At 40.1% G+C, this 18,861-nt stretch overlaps 3 gene segments (V, D, J or C); 2 read left to right on the top strand and 1 right to left on the bottom strand.

Annotated features, from left to right (window-relative positions):
* Window positions 1-2,085: 2,085 nt before the first annotated feature.
* Window positions 2,086-2,564, top strand: LOC116331822. The segment is given in 2 exon segments: window positions 2,086-2,137; window positions 2,242-2,564. Coding segments are annotated over 2 exon segments (375 nt in total).
* A 3,628-nt stretch (window positions 2,565-6,192) lies between these two features.
* Window positions 6,193-6,674, top strand: LOC120435801. The segment is given in 2 exon segments: window positions 6,193-6,244; window positions 6,352-6,674. Coding segments are annotated over 2 exon segments (375 nt in total).
* Window positions 6,675-8,260: 1,586 nt separating this feature from the next.
* LOC120435584 lies at window positions 8,261-17,226 on the bottom strand. The segment is given in 3 exon segments: window positions 8,261-8,701; window positions 13,576-13,697; window positions 17,141-17,226. Coding segments are annotated over 3 exon segments (534 nt in total).
* Between the last annotated feature and the right edge of the window lie 1,635 nt (window positions 17,227-18,861).

Here is an 18,861-nt window from a genome sequence, read left to right as displayed (position 1 = left end):
GACAGATCACAGTGGCTCAGCCTGGAGCAGTGAGCTCTGCTGTGGGAGGATCTGTGAGCATCAAGTGTAGGACCAGTCAGAATGTTCATGTTTATAGCAACTACCACTGTTTAGCCTGGTACCAACAGAAAGATGGAGGACTTCCTAAACTGCTGATTTATTTTGCTAGCACTCGATATTCAGGGATTCCAGCTAGTTTTACAGGCAGTGGATCAAACTCTGACTTCACTCTGACCATCGTTGGAGTCCAGACTGAAGATGCAGCAGTTTATTACTGTCAGAGCAGACATGATGTTAACAGCCAAGCTGTGTTCCCACAGTGGAAAAAAGTCGTACAAAAACCTCCCTCAGTCAGACTGAACAGAAACTGAAGTGACTGCTGCAGCTGGAAGATACTGCAGAGACTGATACAGTTCACTGAGGACACACACACACACACACACACGCACGCGTGCGCACGCACGCACGCACACACAAACAAATAAATAAATGCTTTTATACCTTAGTGAGGGCATCTAATTGACATAATGCTTTCCCTAGCCCTAACCTTAAAAAAGAAATCCTGAACTCTAACACCTAGCCTAAATCTTAAATTAACTGTATCCCTGACACTAAACCCACATTTTGAGCCTTGTGGCTGTTTAATAATAGGAGATCATGCTCTGTTGAAGAAAGTCTTGGGTTGTCAGTTTTCTTTGGGTCATTATCTATTTGCACTGTGAAGTGCTGTCCAATGACTTTCCAACTACTCCAATGAGTAAAATTGGCTCCAACATCTTTGACAGATGATGTGCTATGCTTCAGATCAGTTTTCCTTCATAATTTTCTTTTCCAATTATGCTGATAAAATTTCATCTTGGAACTGTTCCTGCTTTTTTTTAAGTATTTTTCTGGCAAAGTTTATTCCAGTCTTCCAGTTCTTGAGTGTAACCAGCAGTTTGCAACTAGTAACAGTTTCCTTTCATGAAGATGACTCTTGATCTCTTGGTAGTAGGCTTTGACTATGATACAGCCACCTGGGGCTACTGTAGCTCAGAAGCATCCATCCAATGCATCCATCTCAGTCTGAATGTGTTTGAATGTTGCATAGAAAGCATTCCAGTAGGAAAAGCATACAAAAAAGTTCTTGTATTTCTTTATGGGTGAATGATGTAAGTTATGTGAAGTGTTAGAGCAGAAAAGCACTACAGAGAAACCAGTCCTTTCCCCCTTAGAGAGTATTTCAGACTAATGAATTGGACGTGTAAAGTACTCAAAATTGAGCTGTGGTAAAGTTTTTTTTCATTAAACTATGAATTCTGTCCTCATTCGTTTCAGCTTTCTTCTGTGGTCTTTTAGACCTTATTTGTGTTGTGCTGGCCAATACAATCATTCCTTTTAAAAATTAACCAGGTTGTTGATTTTGATAGCTCTTTTAACCTCATATGCAGGGATCTAATTAACAACCAATAAATGCAATCAGATAATTTGAAATCAACTCATCTGTTTAATTAGTCTTAGAAAAATGACGGGACAGGCTTTATCTGTTGATGAAATGGCTTGAAGACAATTGCTCAATTATTTTTGAGCCTCTGAAAAAAAACAAAGAAGTAACTTAAAAAAGAAGTATCCTTGTGGCAAAGACGTCCACATCTTATCTGCTCCAATACAGGACGAATTTTAGAAAACTTACTTTGAGATTCACTAAAATGTTAATTTGATTGATCCATTACTAAACAGCATCATGAGACTGATCCAAGTCTGTGCTGACTTTGAGCCAGAGCAACCAAAACAAAACTAGACCAGGGGATGTTAAAATCTACATTTCTGAATAAATATGAATCATATCATTTAGATGTTTTTACAAATGTCTCTCAAACCACGTTGACTGACCGAAATGACACCTGTGAATTCACGTTGTGATGACTGCTTGTGATGTAATCCTGTTGAAGTCAGTCAGATCATTTCCATAGAGAGGCACTTTGCATCAGCAGCACCATGCTCCAGTGCTCTGGAAGAGTTTATAGTCCTGAGAGTTGAACACTGGATGACTGACAGCTGTCCTTCATCACAACAGAAGCCACAGAAATCCTCCTCATCAAAAACATGACTTTGATCTGCGTCCTCATCTGGACTCTCCTCTGCTGCTGCTTCACAGGTAAAGTCCAGAGAATCAAACTCCTGTCTATCAACATATGTCCCTCTGAAATGAAGCCCACAAAACCATGAAGCTGCTTTATGTTTTTGTCTCTGTATCCTCAGAGTCCAGAGGACAGATCACAGTGACTCAGCCTGGAGCAGTGAGCTCTGCTGTGGGAGGAACTGTGAGCATCAACTGTAGGACCAGTCAGGATGTTTATAACAACAACTGTTTAGCCTGGTACCAACAGAGAGATGGAGGAGTTCCTAAACTGCTCATTTACCATGCTAGCACTCGGCAATCAGGGATTCCAGCTCGTTTTACAGGCAGTGGATCAAACTCTGACTTCACTCTGACCATCAGTGGAGTCCAGGCTGAAAATGCAGCAGTTTATTACTGTCAGAGTGAACACTATATTAACAGCCAGCATGTGTTCACACAGTGAAAAACAGTCGTACAAAAACCTCCCTCAGTCAGACTGAACCGAAACTGAAGTGACTGCTGCAGCTGGAAGATACTGCAGAGACTGATACAGTTCACTGAGGACACACACACACACACACACGCACACACACACATAAATACATTTTCTCTAAAAGACATTCTGCACAATTTTGTGCTTAATTAACTAAATAACAAAAGTGCTCTGGTAACAGATACAAAGATCAACCTTGGTCTTGACCTTTGACCTTAGAAGTGGAACAAAGCCACTGTTGTTTGTAGTTTTGGTGGGCCATGATTTGCCGGCACCCCCAAATTGTGGCCGAGTTGGTGGCCACACAGAGGGAGCATATATGTACAGTGGCTTGCAAAAGTATTCGACCCCTTGAACTTTTCCACATTTTGTCACATTACAGCCACAAAGATGAATCAGTTTTATTGGAATTCCACGTGAAAGACCAAGACCAAATTGGTGTACACGTGAGAAGTGGAACGAAAATCATACATGATTCCAAACATTTTTTACAAATAAATAACTGCAAAGTGGGGTGTGTGTAATTATTCAGCCCCCTGAGTCAATACTTTGTAGAACCACGTTTTGCTGCAGTTACAGCTTCCAGTCTTTCAGGGTATGTCTCTACCAGCTTTGCACATCTACAGACTGAAATCCTTGCCCATTCTTCTTTGCAAAACAGCTCCAGCTCAGTCAGATTAGATGGACAGCGTTTGTGAACAGCAGTTTTCAGATCTTGCCACAGATTCTCGATTGGATTTAGATCTGGACTTTGACTGGGCCATTCTAACACATGGATATGTTTTGTTTTAAACCATTCCATTGTTGCCCTGGCTTTATGTTTAGGGTGGTTGTCCTGCTGGAAGGTGAACCTCCGCCCCAGTCTCAAGTCTTTTGCAGACTCCAAGAGGTTTTCTTCCCAGATTGCCCTGTATTTGGCTCCATCCATCTTCCCATCAACTCTGACCAGCTTCCCTGTCCTTCCATTTCTGAATGATCACTTGAACAGTGCTCCGTGGGATGTTCAAGGCTTGGGAAATCTTTTGTGTTGCTCCCAATCTTTTGTTGCTCCCAATATTCTCTTAGACAACCTCTGAGGCTGTCACAGAGCAGCTGTATTTGTACTGACATTAGATTACACACAGGTGCACTCGATTTAGTCATTAGCACTCATCAGGCAATGTGTATGGGCAACTGACTGCACTCAGACCAAAGGGGGCTGAATAATTACGCACACCCCACTTTGGCCCTGATGGTAAGCGCGTCATGGACAAAAGTAAAACAGTATGTCGGATGTGCCACGCAATGCTCAATTGGTGGGAACTAGTGTTTTAGCGCAGTTAGCTTGTTAACATGTTGACGCCGTCCAGCCTCACACACAGGGCGATCCGCGGTAACTCGTTAACGGAGATTTGCCGCATTATGTCGTTAATGTCATTTTAACGAGATTAACGCTGACGCCACTAGTGGGAACACAACGAATATGACTGCACATTTACTCCGACATCATCCTAGTGCAAAGACAAGTGGAAGCAGACAAAAACAACAAGCACGCATGCTACAAACTTTACCCGAGTCATTTAGACAGCCGTTAGCACATGATTCTCCTTATGGGGACCTGATATGTTTAATATGCTGCTGAGAATATAGCCCAGAAGAAGCGTATAGTATAGCTTTTATTTTGGAAAGAGTCATTTCTCTGTAATAAACTCTCTTTTCCAAAGATGAGTGATTTCTCAATCAGATAGATTTTTTTTATTATTATTTTGTTGTTTCAGCAAAATTAAATTTAAAAACTGTACTTTTGAGTTAAAATATATATTTATAATTTTAATAAATGACAAATTAAACGGCATGAACATTTTTTGTATCGAAGAAATATCAAACCGTGACACCAAAGTATTGAACCGAACCGAACCGTGAATTTTGTGTATCGTTGCACCCCTGATATATATATATGTATATATATATATATATATATATATATATATATATAGAGAGAGAGAGAGAGAGAGAGAGAGAGAGAGAGATGGGGTGAGAAGTTCGGCCTTTCGGGAGGGGCTTAGAGTAGAGCCTTTGCTCCTCCACATCGAAAGGAGCCAGTTGAGGTGGTTCGGGCATCTGAGAAGGATGCCTCCTGGGTGAGGAGCCTCCTCCCACCGGGACTTGTGCGTACTTGCGTTTTCGTGTACTCGTGATACGTCATCAGTCGGAGACCAAGTACTGTTCCAATTCGAAGTACGCATCAAGCCGAGAACGCGAAAAAGTCCCGGATGTGTTCTCGCCCACCCCTTTTATCGAGCATGCATCGGTGTGGACTTGGGACAGCTATATATCCCAGAATGCATTTCGTCCAAAACTCAACAGCGGACTCCCGGCACATCGTTTTCAACCCCCGCTCATGGACTTCTCACTACTCAGGTTAAAGAAACCCCAGCAGCTGTCTATAGAATTGAGTGTCCACTAGAATAGAAATAAAAGCGTTCTAACATCTCACCTGCTTGTTTTTATTAAGGTATGTACACGTATGTACATGTACACTATTTTTATTAATAGAGGTTTCACTACTGAGGTTAAAAATGATATATAAGTCACTTAGATCACTTCTAAATGTTAATGTTTGGTTTATTTCAGTGTTTTATTTGTTCCTGAGTAAACCGGTTTGGCTGTGATTAAAGTTAAGCTTCATAACATGTTACTCACAGTTAAATTAAGAGGGGACGGCAGTAAAAACTCCGGACCTGTGACATCATCACGTACGCTGGTGTTCCAATTGTACAAATCACGAGTCCGTGCTCGCGTTCTCGGAACATGAAACATATGATTGATTTGGACAGTCCTTTGGATAGTCCTAAAGTTTTTACTATTGCTCTTCTGTTTATTTTCTTTTTTCCCCTGGTGATGATCTCTTTGGACATATGGATAGTAATTAATTAACAATACATGCAATTATTTTACTTAAAATCAATCAATCATCTGTTTAATTTTTCTTGCAATAATGAAGGGACAGGCCTTATCTGTCCATGAAATGGCTTTAAAAAAAGAAGTATCCTTGTGACAGTCTGCTAAAATACATTCTGGACTTTAGAAAACTGACTTTGAGATCTTTATTCAGTGATATGTTAATTTGATTGATCCATTATTAAACAGCATCATGATACTGGTCCAAGTCTGTGTTGGAGTCAGTCTAGGAAAAAAGTCAGGCCAAAAGGTTCATTGCCTCAGTGGTGTCATTGATCACTTTTATAACAGTAGCTGAATGAGTGTTTAATTCTGCTTTTAATCCACATTACCAGATTGTGCATCAGGAGAAGACTGAGAGATCCTGACTGAATTAATAAAAAAATGAAAAAAAAACAAACAAACAAAAAAACTACCAACCCTATTACATCTCAAAACACGTTGGCTGATTAAAATGAAACCTGTGAATTCACATTACAATGACTAATTAAGTAGTCCTGCTGGAGAGTCAGATCATTTCCATAGAGAGTCACTTTGCATCAGCAGCACCATGCTCCAGTGCTCTGGGAGAGTTTATAGTCCTGAGAGTTGAACACTGGATGACTGACAGCTGTCCTTCATCACAACAGAAGCCACAGAAATCCTCCTCATCAAAAACATGACTTTGATCTGCGTCCTCATCTGGACTCTCCTCTGCTGCTGCTTCACAGGTAAAGTCCAGAGAATCAAACTCCTCTCCTCTATCAACATCTGTCCCTCTGAAATGAAGCCCACAAAACCATGAAGCTGCTTTATGTTTTTGTCTCTGTATCCTCAGAGTCCAGAGGACAGATCACAGTGGCTCAGCCTGGAGCAGTGAGCTCTGCTGTGGGAGGATCTGTGAGCATCAAGTGTAGGACCAGTCAGAATGTTTATGGCAACAACTATTTAGCCTGGTACCAACAGAAAGATGGAGGAGTTCCTAAATTGCTCATTTACTATGCTAGTACTCGAGTATCAGGGATTCCAGCTCGTTTTACAGGCAGTGGATCAAACTCTGACTTCACTCTGACCATCAGTGGAGTCCAGGCTGAAGATGCAGCAGTTTATTACTGTCAGAGTCTTCACTATCCTAACAATCAGGATGTGTTCACACAGTGAAAAACAGTCGTACAAAAACCTCCCTCAGTCAGACTGAACAGAAACTGAAGTGACTGCTGCAGCTGGAAGATACTGCAGAGACTGATACAGTTCACTGAGGACACACACACACACACACACACACACACACACACCACATGCAAATAAATTCTCTCTCAACGACATTCAGCAGAAATATGTGCTTAATTAAGTAAAGAACAAACGTGGGCTAGTCACCGAAAAAAGATCAATCTTAGTAATGACCTTTGACCTAAGCAGTGGAAAAAAAAGCCACAAAATCTATAGCAAGCCATAAAGATCTGAAGACAAAAATCTAGAAATATTAATGATAGGTTTGTAGCTTAACCCCATTCGCTGGAACGTTGAAGGCAATGTAATTACACAGCAAGCAAGACACGAGTAGGCAACATTCTTCATGTTTCACGTGCACAGGAGAGAACTGGACAGGTGCCGTTCCTTCGCTTGACCCCAGTTGCTCTCGTCCGCTCCCCCGTAACACTGCTCTTTTATTGTGGTTACATAGGTATACATGTGAACAAAGAATACCCTGTGTGTGTGTGTGTGTGTGTGTGTGTGTGTGTGAACCCATAAATGACTTCCTAACCCTGCTGGCCTGGAAGTCCAGCAGTTCATCTAAACAAAATGCACTTAGCCTAAAACAGATATAGATGTGTTTATCCTACCATAAAACAATAAGACAAGGTACGACCTCTCCCATGCTCCCAAAATGTGGGTGTGAAAGCTAGAGTGCTCTGGAATGCACACAACGTGTGTCTACAGACTACTAAGGATAAACCTCTATTAATCTACAACTAATTATAAAACTCTAAGCATATATGAGTAGATATTTCTAAGCATAAATGACAATCAACAATACAAAACCTAACAGTTCCCGATCAGTGAGGGTCAAAATAAAAACAATACACCTGTGAATCAAATATGTTACTTTAAACATATAATCAATTATGAACATGACAGAAAAATCTGTTATTGAACTGAAGGTGTTTTGATTTTTTGAGTATTTGTTCATATCATCATTCATTTAATCTTCTCCTTGTTCGTCAATGAAATTAAAACTTTGTACTTCAGATTCTTTCTAATCACTCCTTGTATTCGTTGACTCTCCTGTCTGTGAGTTCTCCTCAGAACAAACAGCTCACAGACACTAAAGACTCTTTCTTCTTTAGACTTGCTTTGTAGTCTGGTGAGACTGTTTCCGTGGTAACCAGGTCCCAGCATTGCTTCATGAACCAGTCTGTCCCGTACAGGTGAACAACACCACCAACAACCTAACACACACATTCATGTAACTTTAAATAAACATAAAAATAACCTGTACAATTTTAAAACTCCTTTTTCAGCTTTTGCCAAAATGCGAAATGCCAAAAATTCTTTCAGCCTGTGTTTTATTTTACCAGTGTAAAATAAAGACATCATGTTGGAGTGCAGAGTTGGTCTAAATTCATGTAAATGAAAATGAAAAGTATATTCATCGAGTGCATGCAGGTTTGAATAAAATAAAATGTCTGATTCAACCAAAATTCACTTTGCAAAACATCTTTATTACCTAAAACATGAATGTTGTCACTATGAGAAAGAAAATAACAGTTTTAGTCTTTATTTGTTCTTAAAAAAGAAAGATGGAGAGACAGTTACAGAGTTGAGAATGAGAGCATTAAACCAGTATCAGGTTGAGTCAGGTCAGGACTGGGAACACTGGACTCTCCTCAGTGGCTCTGAGACCATAGCCTGGCAGCCCTGGGTGGCCTCACAGGTCACAGAGCCCACCTTCATCCAGCGGTCTGCAGGGAGCCTCAGGGTGCTGCTCCAGCTGTAGAGGCCGTCATTCTGCAGCACCACGGGGCTCCTGCTCTCCTCCCAGCTGATGCTGCCACTGCCATCCACCTTCCAGGACAGACTCCAGTCTGAGGGGAAGCCCTTGTTGGCCAGACATGTGATTGTTGCAGTCCCCTGCTGTATCTCCTCACTGGAGGGGGGCAACACTGTCAGGATGGGACGGGTATCACCTAGGAGACACCAATCAGCTTAGAGCACAGGGAGCACACAGCTGTCAATCAAACCACAGACAGCCGGACACCTTTACTGTAAGAGCTGATTTTCTCCGTTAAGAAGTTTCTGTCAGGTGTTTTTTCTGCTCCACCAGTCATTAACTCACACATTGTTTCACTTCCCTTTAAGAAAGCTCTCATGCATATCAGCACAGAGAGAATCATCACACAGTTTGACCTGAAATATGTTCAAACTACACTGGAAATAAAAGAAGCAGATGTGGAAACATTTACAAAACAAGTTTAAATTCATCAATATTGTACATGACTTATATTAATATTAACTAGAAACAACTATATAGGGAATATATTCAGGTACAAAAACTGTTCATTTGTATCTAAAGTTGATTGAAAAGGTCAAATAAATTCAAATTCATTTTCAAATATTTTTTGACAGACTACACATATCAGAGATCATCTTTTATTTTCTACTAGTTAAGATTCCATTTTTTCTTAATTTGACTAAAATGAAAACATTAGTGATGGGATTTCCGGTTCTTTTTAGAGAACCGGCTCTTTCGGCTCGGCTCACTAAAAAGAGCCGGCTCTTCAGGTTGTTTTGTTGCTTTAATTAATTTATTATTACAATAATATAAAATTATGCAAAAAGGAATTACTAATGTAAAAAAGTGGTTTTATTTATATATGTTTATATATAAATATATACAGTGGCCCCTAGAGAAACGTACAAACTCCAAGAAGGTCGACAAACTCTAAAACACATTTCTAGCGTTAACTGAACTTCCAAAACAGAGCTACCTAGATCACTTAAATTACAAAGTTGAAAGCATATGTATATTGTTTGTGTATTTATACACAAGCACTGATATATATTCAAATAATTAAAAAAGAAAGTTCATTTACCTCTTACTACCACACACTGGTCGTGGGTACTTGCTGGCTTGTGTAGCCTCTAGGTAACAAAAGCTCAACACTGCGCCTAGCATTCTGGAGCACTTCTGTTGTCTTTCGTACATGTTTTGGAGTTTTTACGTGCTTCTGAGGCTACGTCCACACATACACGGGTATTTTTGAAAACAGAGATTTTCCGTTTTCGTTTTAAAAAATAATCCTGCCCACATGTAAATGCAGAAATGAAGGAAAACGCTGCTAGGAGCATGCCAAAGCAACAGGTGCCGATATATTCCTAAACGTGTAGAAATGTTGGCCAATCAGAAGTCTAGAAGCCTCGGTGGGAAATAGTAAACAAAGATGGGGCGTAGAAGCAGAACCGAGTCGTATGTGTGGAGGGACAGTAACCGTGTGTGTACATGTAAGCATTTAAACACTGCAGAGAGTACAATTAACAGTAACAGTATTGTAGAAATTCATTTCACCGAAACAAAACGTGGCGAACAGTGTGACATCAAAAAAGGCACACATCTTTGACGCTGCGTTTTCTCCGTTTTCCTCATCCACGCGTAAATGCAAAAATGGAGTTTTAGAAAATATCCACCCTGACAGGCATTTTTTTAGAAATCTCCGTTTTCAAAAATACCCGGGTACGTGTGGATGTACGTGTTTTGAAGTTTGTACGTGCTGCCTTTGCAATCCAGAATGGGTCTTTCCACAGAGACCAGAAAACAGCACTTATTACCCTTCTCTTAAAAAAGGGAAAGGACCCTCTTGAGTGCTCTAGTTTCAGACCAATATCTCTGCTCACAACTGATCTCAAAGTATTCGCAAAAGCTCTCGCGTTGCGCTTGGAAAGAGTTATCCACATTTTAGTCAGTGCAGACCAGACAGGATTTATCCGAGGGCGGCTTGCATCTGATAACATAAGACGGCTGTTGCACATCATAGATGCTGCCAACAGCTATCAAAATCCATGTGCAGTATTCTCACTTGATGCAGAAAAAGCCTTTGATAGGCTAGAGTGGGATTATATGTGGATGGTATTAAAACACTTTGGGTTTAAGCAGAATTTTGTTGCTATGATTAAAACACTATATCACTCACCTCTTGCTAGTGTCTTAACGGGGGACCTGATCTCTCCCCCTTTCACATTGCAACGTGGAACGAGGCAGGGTTGCCCTCTCTCTCCTCTCCTGTTCTGCCTCTCTCTAGAGCCCTTAGCACAAGCCATTAGACAGTCCACAATCTCTCCCATAAGAGTTGGTGGTCAAAGTCATATCATATCTCTATATGCGGATGATATTATTCTGTTTTTAGACAACTATGAGACGTCCATCCATCCTTTAATTAAAGACTTTGACCATTTCAGCTCTCTATCTGGCTACAAAATAAACTGGTCGAAATCTGCCTTGATGCCGTTGAACGTTGAGGCTACGAAAATTTCCTTACCCGGATGTGTTCAGATCAAAAGCACTTTTACTTATCTGGGCATTTCAATTCATAATAGTATTCCAAAGATAATCAAGGATAATTTTACTACTATGCTAAATAAGATCAAATCCGATTTTCAAAGATGGGACAATTTAAAAACTTCACTCCAGGGTAGAATCAACACAGTAAAGATGAACATACTGCCACGGCTTAATTTCCTTTTTTTAATGTTGCCACTCTCTCCTCCTCCAACTTATTTTAAAGACATACATTCTGCGGTATCTAAATTTATTTGGAATGGCAAAAGGCCTAGGATACGTTTGCCGACATTGCAGCGACCCAAGTTGTTTGGTGGCCTTGCAGTACCAAACTTTGAGTTTTATTATTGGTCATTCCAAATCAGGGCGCTTAGTACGTGGGTCAATCCAGAAGCTACTACTGCGTGGAAAATGATCAAATCTGCCAAGGCAGCACCGCATAGACTACAAGATCTTCTGTTTTCTAATATACCCGCCAAAACGCTCTGCAACAACAACAAATTTGGACCTGTTATTACCAACTCTATACTGGTATGGAGGAGAGTGGAGAGACGGTTAGGTGCTCCAGTTAAATTTTGTAAAACTTCACCACTCTGGCATAATTTAAAGTTACTATGTGGCAGCCGACCATTTGTTCAACCCTCTTGGTTTTCACTCGGGATAAACCTTTTTGATGATCTATTCAACGCCCAAGGCCTTTGCTCATTTCAGGACTTAAGGACACGTTTCTCTCTTCCTGCATCTTCTTACTTTGTGTATCTGCAGCTCAGATCAGCTCTAAAGGCATATGGTGTCCCCTGGGACTCTCCTCTTCCCTCTCATCCCATGTTGGAATGGATTTTGCCTAACTCTGGCAGACCCTCTGTTTCCAAGATTTACAACAAACTAGCCGAACTTGGGATAAAGCCCCTGCCCATTGAATCTATTTGGGTCAGAGAACTGGGAGATCTACGGGTTAATATAGACTGGGATACAGTGTGGTCTAACCTGAGTTTGACTTCTAAGAACCTGGCACATCAATTAATTCATTTCAAAACCATACACAGGACATACATTACACCCTATAGGAGGTTCCAGATGAAACTTCAGGCTACGTATCACTGTCACATTTGCAATGATTCGTTACCAGGCACGTTCTTGCACATGTTTTGGGACTGTCCTGTTGTATCCAATTTTTGGGTCTTTGTGAACTCTGTATTATCTGAGGTGTTGGACATTTTTTATATTCCAAATCCTGGTATTTGTCTCCTTAATGATACCTCTGAAATCTCCTTAAATCAAATGCAGTGCAAAATGTTGTTCGCCGGTTTCACATCCGCAAAGAAGACTATTACAAAGCATTGGTTCAGTCCTGACATTTGTATGGAATCGTTCTGGATACGATGTCTTATCCATGTTATCAATCTTGAGCATACCACGGCGAAATTGAATAAAGCTCGACCCATGACCGTTGAAGCTTGGAAAATCTTCTCCTCCAAGGTTATCTCCTGGAAGAGGCACTGACTGGTTGTGACTTTATGCTCTTGTGTTGTTTTTGTTTTATGCTATTTTTTCTTTGTTTATTTGCTGTTCCCTATGCCTTGTGACCAGTGTTTGCTGTGCTACTGCAGTCTACAATTGTGCTGTATATGTCTGTACCCCCCACCCCCATCCCTGTTTTAAATCAATAAAATGTTGATCACAAAAAAAAAAAAAAAAGTTTGTACGTGCTGCTTTGTCTCTAGGGGCCACCGTAAATATACTTTTATTTAGTCACTCCACATAAAATGTAATAAATAAATCATATAATACAAAAACCAACTAGTCACATTTCAACTTTTAACTATTTAAATTTTCAGCTTTTTCTTTTAAACAAATTTAAAATGAAACAACACAAAAGACTGCAAACCACAACACAATTAAATATAAATTATATAAATATAAATTAATATATAAACCAGAATAAAGAAGATGCATATTCTCTGTCATATGGGCCTGCATGAATAAACTTTCTGAATCCTTTATCATGTGCAACTGAAAATAGTTGTGGATGATTACTATACCTTTTTAATGTGACGTTGTTGTCCCTGGCTCTCTTTCTCTGTCTCTCCCTCCTGCTCTGTTCCTCTGCTACTGCGAGTGTAACTACCGCCCCTCCCCCCTCTGCCCAGCGCAAAGCACAAGGCTCGCGTGCGGAGTGAAGCGGGGAAAAAAAGTGCGAGAGAGAGAGAGAGGGTGAGAGAAAGAAAAAAAAAAACCCCACGGCTCGCAATAAGGAGCCGGCTCGCGTCGTTCACTTCAAAGATCCGGCTCTAAGAGCCATTTCGTTCGCGAACGACCCATCACTAGAAAACATACAATTTTGAGATCTCATCTGAATTACTATATGCATCATAAGTGGATGATTAAAACAAGTTTGATACTTTAATTTCTAAAGTGATTTTTCATACATAGAAAACTTTGAAAATATTTTTAAAATGTTATTTAATATAAAGACAGTATTTGATAATTAAACCAGAATAAACTTACTTCCAACATTCAGTCTGGTTCCTCCACCAAAAGTCCACCACAGTGATACAAACTCATTGAGGCGCCGTACAAAAACCTCTGACTGTAGAGAGACACGGCTCTCTGACTCTGAAACAAACAAACTCAACAAAATAATTCACTGTTTGCACAGGAGCAATGACTCAGCTGATATGACTTCTTCAAATAACATCATACAATGTTAGTTTAAATACAGTTAGATCCATAAGTTTTTGGACAATGATACATTTTCCAAGCACTATTTAGACATTGTCCCCCATTTTCAGAGGCACACAGTTAATTTGACAAATAAAGGTGATTGTAAATATAATCATTATTTTTAATACTTGGATATAAATTTGTAGACAATGACTGCCTAAAATCTAGAACCCATGGAGATCACCAAGTGCTGTGTGTCCTCTTTCAACAGATAACAGATAACTTTTTATTGTCATTGCACACTCATACCTAGAACAACTGGAAACTGTCCCACGTCAGCACTACACACAACACAGCACAAACAAGACAACACAACACAGTAACTTAACTTAATAAATGCAAAGAAGAAATAAAAAGAATGAGTGTATGTTTTATTGCACATTGTTTGTCACAGTCTGGCGGGAGGCAGACTGTATGTATTATGAAAAAGGACCCAAAATGCAGACTCCAAGGAACAGGAAGCACAACGTGAATGTTAACAAAAAGCGAGCCGTTTAATGAGGCTGGTAAAAGGTACAAACAAAAGGCAAGGCAAACTGAAGCAAAATTAACACAAACATAAACTGGGAAATCTAAATAAAATATAAGAAAAACCTAGACAAGAAACTTGGAGGCAAGGCGAGGCATGGCATGGCATGGGAAACATGGCGTGGACAACAGACGACCTGACCAAGAATGAACAGAAACACACAGACTAAATACACACAAGGGTGATTAGGGGAAGTGGAAACACATGGGGAAACAGCTGACACTGGTCTGACATAACGAGACAAAGGAAGCAAAGCTGACTACACTGACATAGGACACAGACCTTCAAAATAAAACAGGAAACATGAGACACAGACAAGACAATATAACCTAGACAACATAAGACACGCAGCAGGAAACACATAAAGGGCAAAAGGAGACTAAAACACGGGTAGAAGACACAAGGGGAATCTAAATAAACAAATGCTTAGATAACCTAATGAACTAAAAAATAAACCATAAACATCAAAATAAACTAAAACTCAAAATGCTGGGCCAACAGACCCAGGAACGTGACATTGTTATTATTATTATTATTATTGTTGTTATTGTTCCCCCCAAAAAGTCCAGGGAGGTAGCAAGTGATAGAGTGAAAATGTAATTGATGCTACTTTAATCAAATGCGCTTATATCCAAAAAACAAGGACATTTCATAATGCATCATTATGAAAAATGACTGACAAGAAAACATTACGTCACTCAAATAATGGAAATCTATAACTAAGTCTTCAAAGTCAGCGAGTCACTGTAATACATCTTTTTGACTTCCAATGAAAACTGCATTAGAATTAGTAAAATAATTAAAATTCCCCTTCTGTCTTTTTTTTCCACTGTTAAATTCTAGCTTCAAGAATAACTGGAATATTAATGGTAGGGACTAGTAAATGGCTTTACTAGTCCCTAAGGACCCCAAAGCGCTTTACACATCCAGTCATCCATCCATTCATACACACATTCACACACTGGTGAATTAAATCATCCCATAATATGAAACTGAATTGTCCTTGTGTTTAAATAGTTTTGACAAGCAGTGGACATCTTCAAAACCTAGTGCTCATTACGGCCGACATGGACTAGAGACAAAACAGAATAGAATAAAATAGCTCTTTATTGTCACTGTTACAAGAACAACAGTTTGGCATCTATCCGTTGTGTGCAACATAAAATAACGTAAGCATCTACACAATAGCACAGGCATTTACATTTACACAAAAAATATATATACACATGTGTACATACGGATAAACCAATACATAGAACAAAAAAAACCCTCCCCGCTCGCCCCTGCAAGCAGTCTATCCTTTAGGCTCGGGTCCTCTCACAGAGGCCTGGGAGCTTGAGGGTCCTGCGCAGTATCTTAGCTGTCCCTAGGACACCGACCCTCGAGGCCTGGAATTGCCCACCACTGTGCTACGATTACCACTAGGACCACCGTCACCTTCACCCTCCACATCTTCTCAAGCTCTTCTCTGAGCCCTTGGTATTTCTCGAGCTTCTCGTGTTCCTTCTTCCTGATGTTGCTGTCATTGGGAACTGCTACATTTATCACTACGGCCGTCTTCTTCTGTTTTTCTACCACCACTACGTCCGGTTGGTTAGCCACCAACATTTTGTCAGTCTGTATCTGCAAGTCCCACAGGATCTTAGCTCTGTCATTCTCCATCACCCTTGGGGGCGTCTCCCATTTTGACCTTGGGACTTCCAGGTTATATTCGGTACAGATGTTCCTGTACACTATGCCGGCCACTTGGTTATGGGGTTCCATGTATGCCCTGCCTGCTAGCATCTTACACCCTGCTGAAAGCCGACAGCTCACCAATTCTGATGCGTCAGGTCCGTGCTGTGTTTACGTCTTTTTTGCGCTTGATTCTGAGCTGCAGGTTTTGTCTCTCTCCAACCAAAATTTACTGAACCAGCAGCAAAAGAAGCAACAAACTACGCTTCACATTTGATAAACATCATCATGAATTCCCTCTTACTTTTGCTATTTTCCTTCCACCACAATAAAAATCACACTTCATGCACAGCTCCCTCTCTCTTTGTACTTCAAGAACAGCTTTCCATCTCAAATTGTGATAAATGCACTGCCCAAATGACTCAGCTGATATGACTTCTTCAAATAACATCATACAACATTAGTTTAAATACAGTTAGATCCATAAGTTTTTGGACGATGACACTTTTACAATTTTACTTTGTAGACCAACACAGTGTAATCTGACTCAAACAATTAGGATGTGACCTTCAAGGCCCACGAAACTCCTTATCCTTTAAGGACATGAGAAGTTTTTTGAGTTTATTTTTCCATCAGCTGTTTAGGAATCACAGCCATATTTAGAGATTAGCCTCCATTTTCAGAGGCACACAATTAATTGGATAAACAAAGATAACTATAAATTAGTGGTGCAACGGATCAAAAATCTCACGTTTCGGATCGGATCACGGTTTTAAAGTCACGGATCGGATCAATTTTCGGATCAACAAAAATAGAAAAAAAAAGACAAAAATTCTACTTGCCGTTTACTTATTTAAGTATTTTTTGCCTATTAAAAAACATTCAACTGAAGACTCATTCCACGCACTTGTATAAAAACAAATTAAGGTGCAATATGGACATTATGGACCATTATTCTATTTATCCCTTTTGTATTCTCTGCATTTATAAATGTGTATATTTGGCATATTTCTGCTCACATTCTGTAACTTCTGTCGGTGCTACTGGAAACTGAATTTCAGTTTGAACCCACCTGAGGGATAAATAAAGTTTCATCTAATCTAACCAGCAGACTTAAAAAGTCCTTTGTCCCACACGCTAACAAACTGTTTAACTCCTTGCTGGGCAGTAAAGGGCTGCTTAAATGCCACAAACTCCTCTGCTCCGCTACTTGGACCACTAGCGCTGACCATAACTACCGCTTGACAGACTGACCACACGCACCATACGCATACTTTTTTTTTCTTTTTCGAATCTTCGGATCACGTGCGTACCGAACCGTGGAGTGGGATCGGTTCGGATTTCGGATCAACCGTGATCCGTTGCACCACTACTATAAATATAATAATAATTTTTAATTCTTGGATAAAAATCCTGTTTAGACAATGACTGCCTAAAGTCTTGAACCAGTGGAGGTCCCCAAATGCTGTGTCCTCCCTGAAGATGCTCTACTAGGCCTTTACTGAAGCCATCTTTTTGGGGGGTCATTATCCATTTGCACTGTGAAGGGTTGTCCTGTGAGTGTTGCAGCTCTTGGTTGAATGTGAGCAGAGAGTATATCTGTGTACACTTTACATTTCACCCTGTTACTACGGTGGCCCCTAGAGACAAAGCACGTACAAACTCCAAAGCACATGCAAACTCCAAAGCACATGCAAACTCCAAAACACTTGCAAAATCCAAAACACTTGCAAACTCCAAAACACTTGCAAAATCCAAAACACTTGCAAAATCCAAAACACTTGCAAACTCCAAAACACTTGCAAACTCCAAAACACTTGCAAAATCCAAAACACTTGCAAACTCCAAAACACTTGCAAAATCCAAAACACTTGCAAAATCCAAAACACATGCAAACTCCAAAACACTTGCAAAATCCAAAACACTTGCAAAATTCAAAACACTTGCAAACTCCAAAACACATGCAAACTCCAAAACACTTGCAAAATTCAAAACACTTGCAAACTCCAAAACACATGCAAACTCCAAAACACTTGCAAAATCCAAAACACTTGCAAACTCCAAAACACTTGCAAAATCCAAAACACTTGCAAAATTCAAAACACTTGCAAACTCCAAAACACATGCAAACTCCAAAACACTTGCAAATTCCAAAACACAACGGAAGTGCTCCAGGACGCTAGGGGCAGTGTTGAGCTTTCGTTACCTAGTAACTACACAAGCCAGGAAGTACCAATGACCGGATTTGGGCTCTATCCCAATTCAGGGTCTGCAGCCTTAAAGGCCACATTTTAAGGACGATTATGTCACAGCGACACGACGAAGGCTGTCCCAATTCAAAGGCTGCTCAAATGCGGCCCTCAAATGCGTCCTTAATTTCCCTGAATTTTAAGGATGGGTCGGTGTAGCCTTCATGGCCCAACATATCCCAGATTTCATAGCGCGCGGCCGTGGTGTGGATAATTTTGCCGAAAAAACGGCGGAAGCGGAGCCGCCAAAGAGTAAACTTTCAGAAGTAAGTACTGAATATTATGTCACTTATTTATGCGCAAATGTTTTTATAATGAAGAACATTAAAACATTACTGTTGGCCACATGTCAGCAAAGTTAAGTGACATTAGTGATGTTTGTACTAACTTGGTTTTAAAGCCTTTACTTCAAAATATATGCCGTTCAATAGTTGACTTTAATCTTACAGAGAATGTGATGATTTTATGGATAATTAAAGTCAGTCATATATCCACAAACACAACAAGCTGAAAGTCAGTGATGCTGCTCGGTTTGCAGTCCTGAATATGAAGGCACAAGCAGGATTCACTGCACTGTTAATGTTAGCTATGTTATATTGCTGCCTCTGTTCGGTGGTG

Source organism: Oreochromis aureus, linkage group 22, assembly GCF_013358895.1.
Source record: "Oreochromis aureus strain Israel breed Guangdong linkage group 22, ZZ_aureus, whole genome shotgun sequence".
NCBI lineage: Eukaryota > Metazoa > Chordata > Actinopteri > Cichliformes > Cichlidae > Oreochromis > Oreochromis aureus.
Note: the sequence above shows the minus strand (reverse complement) of the source record. Positions and strands in the feature narration are given on the sequence as shown.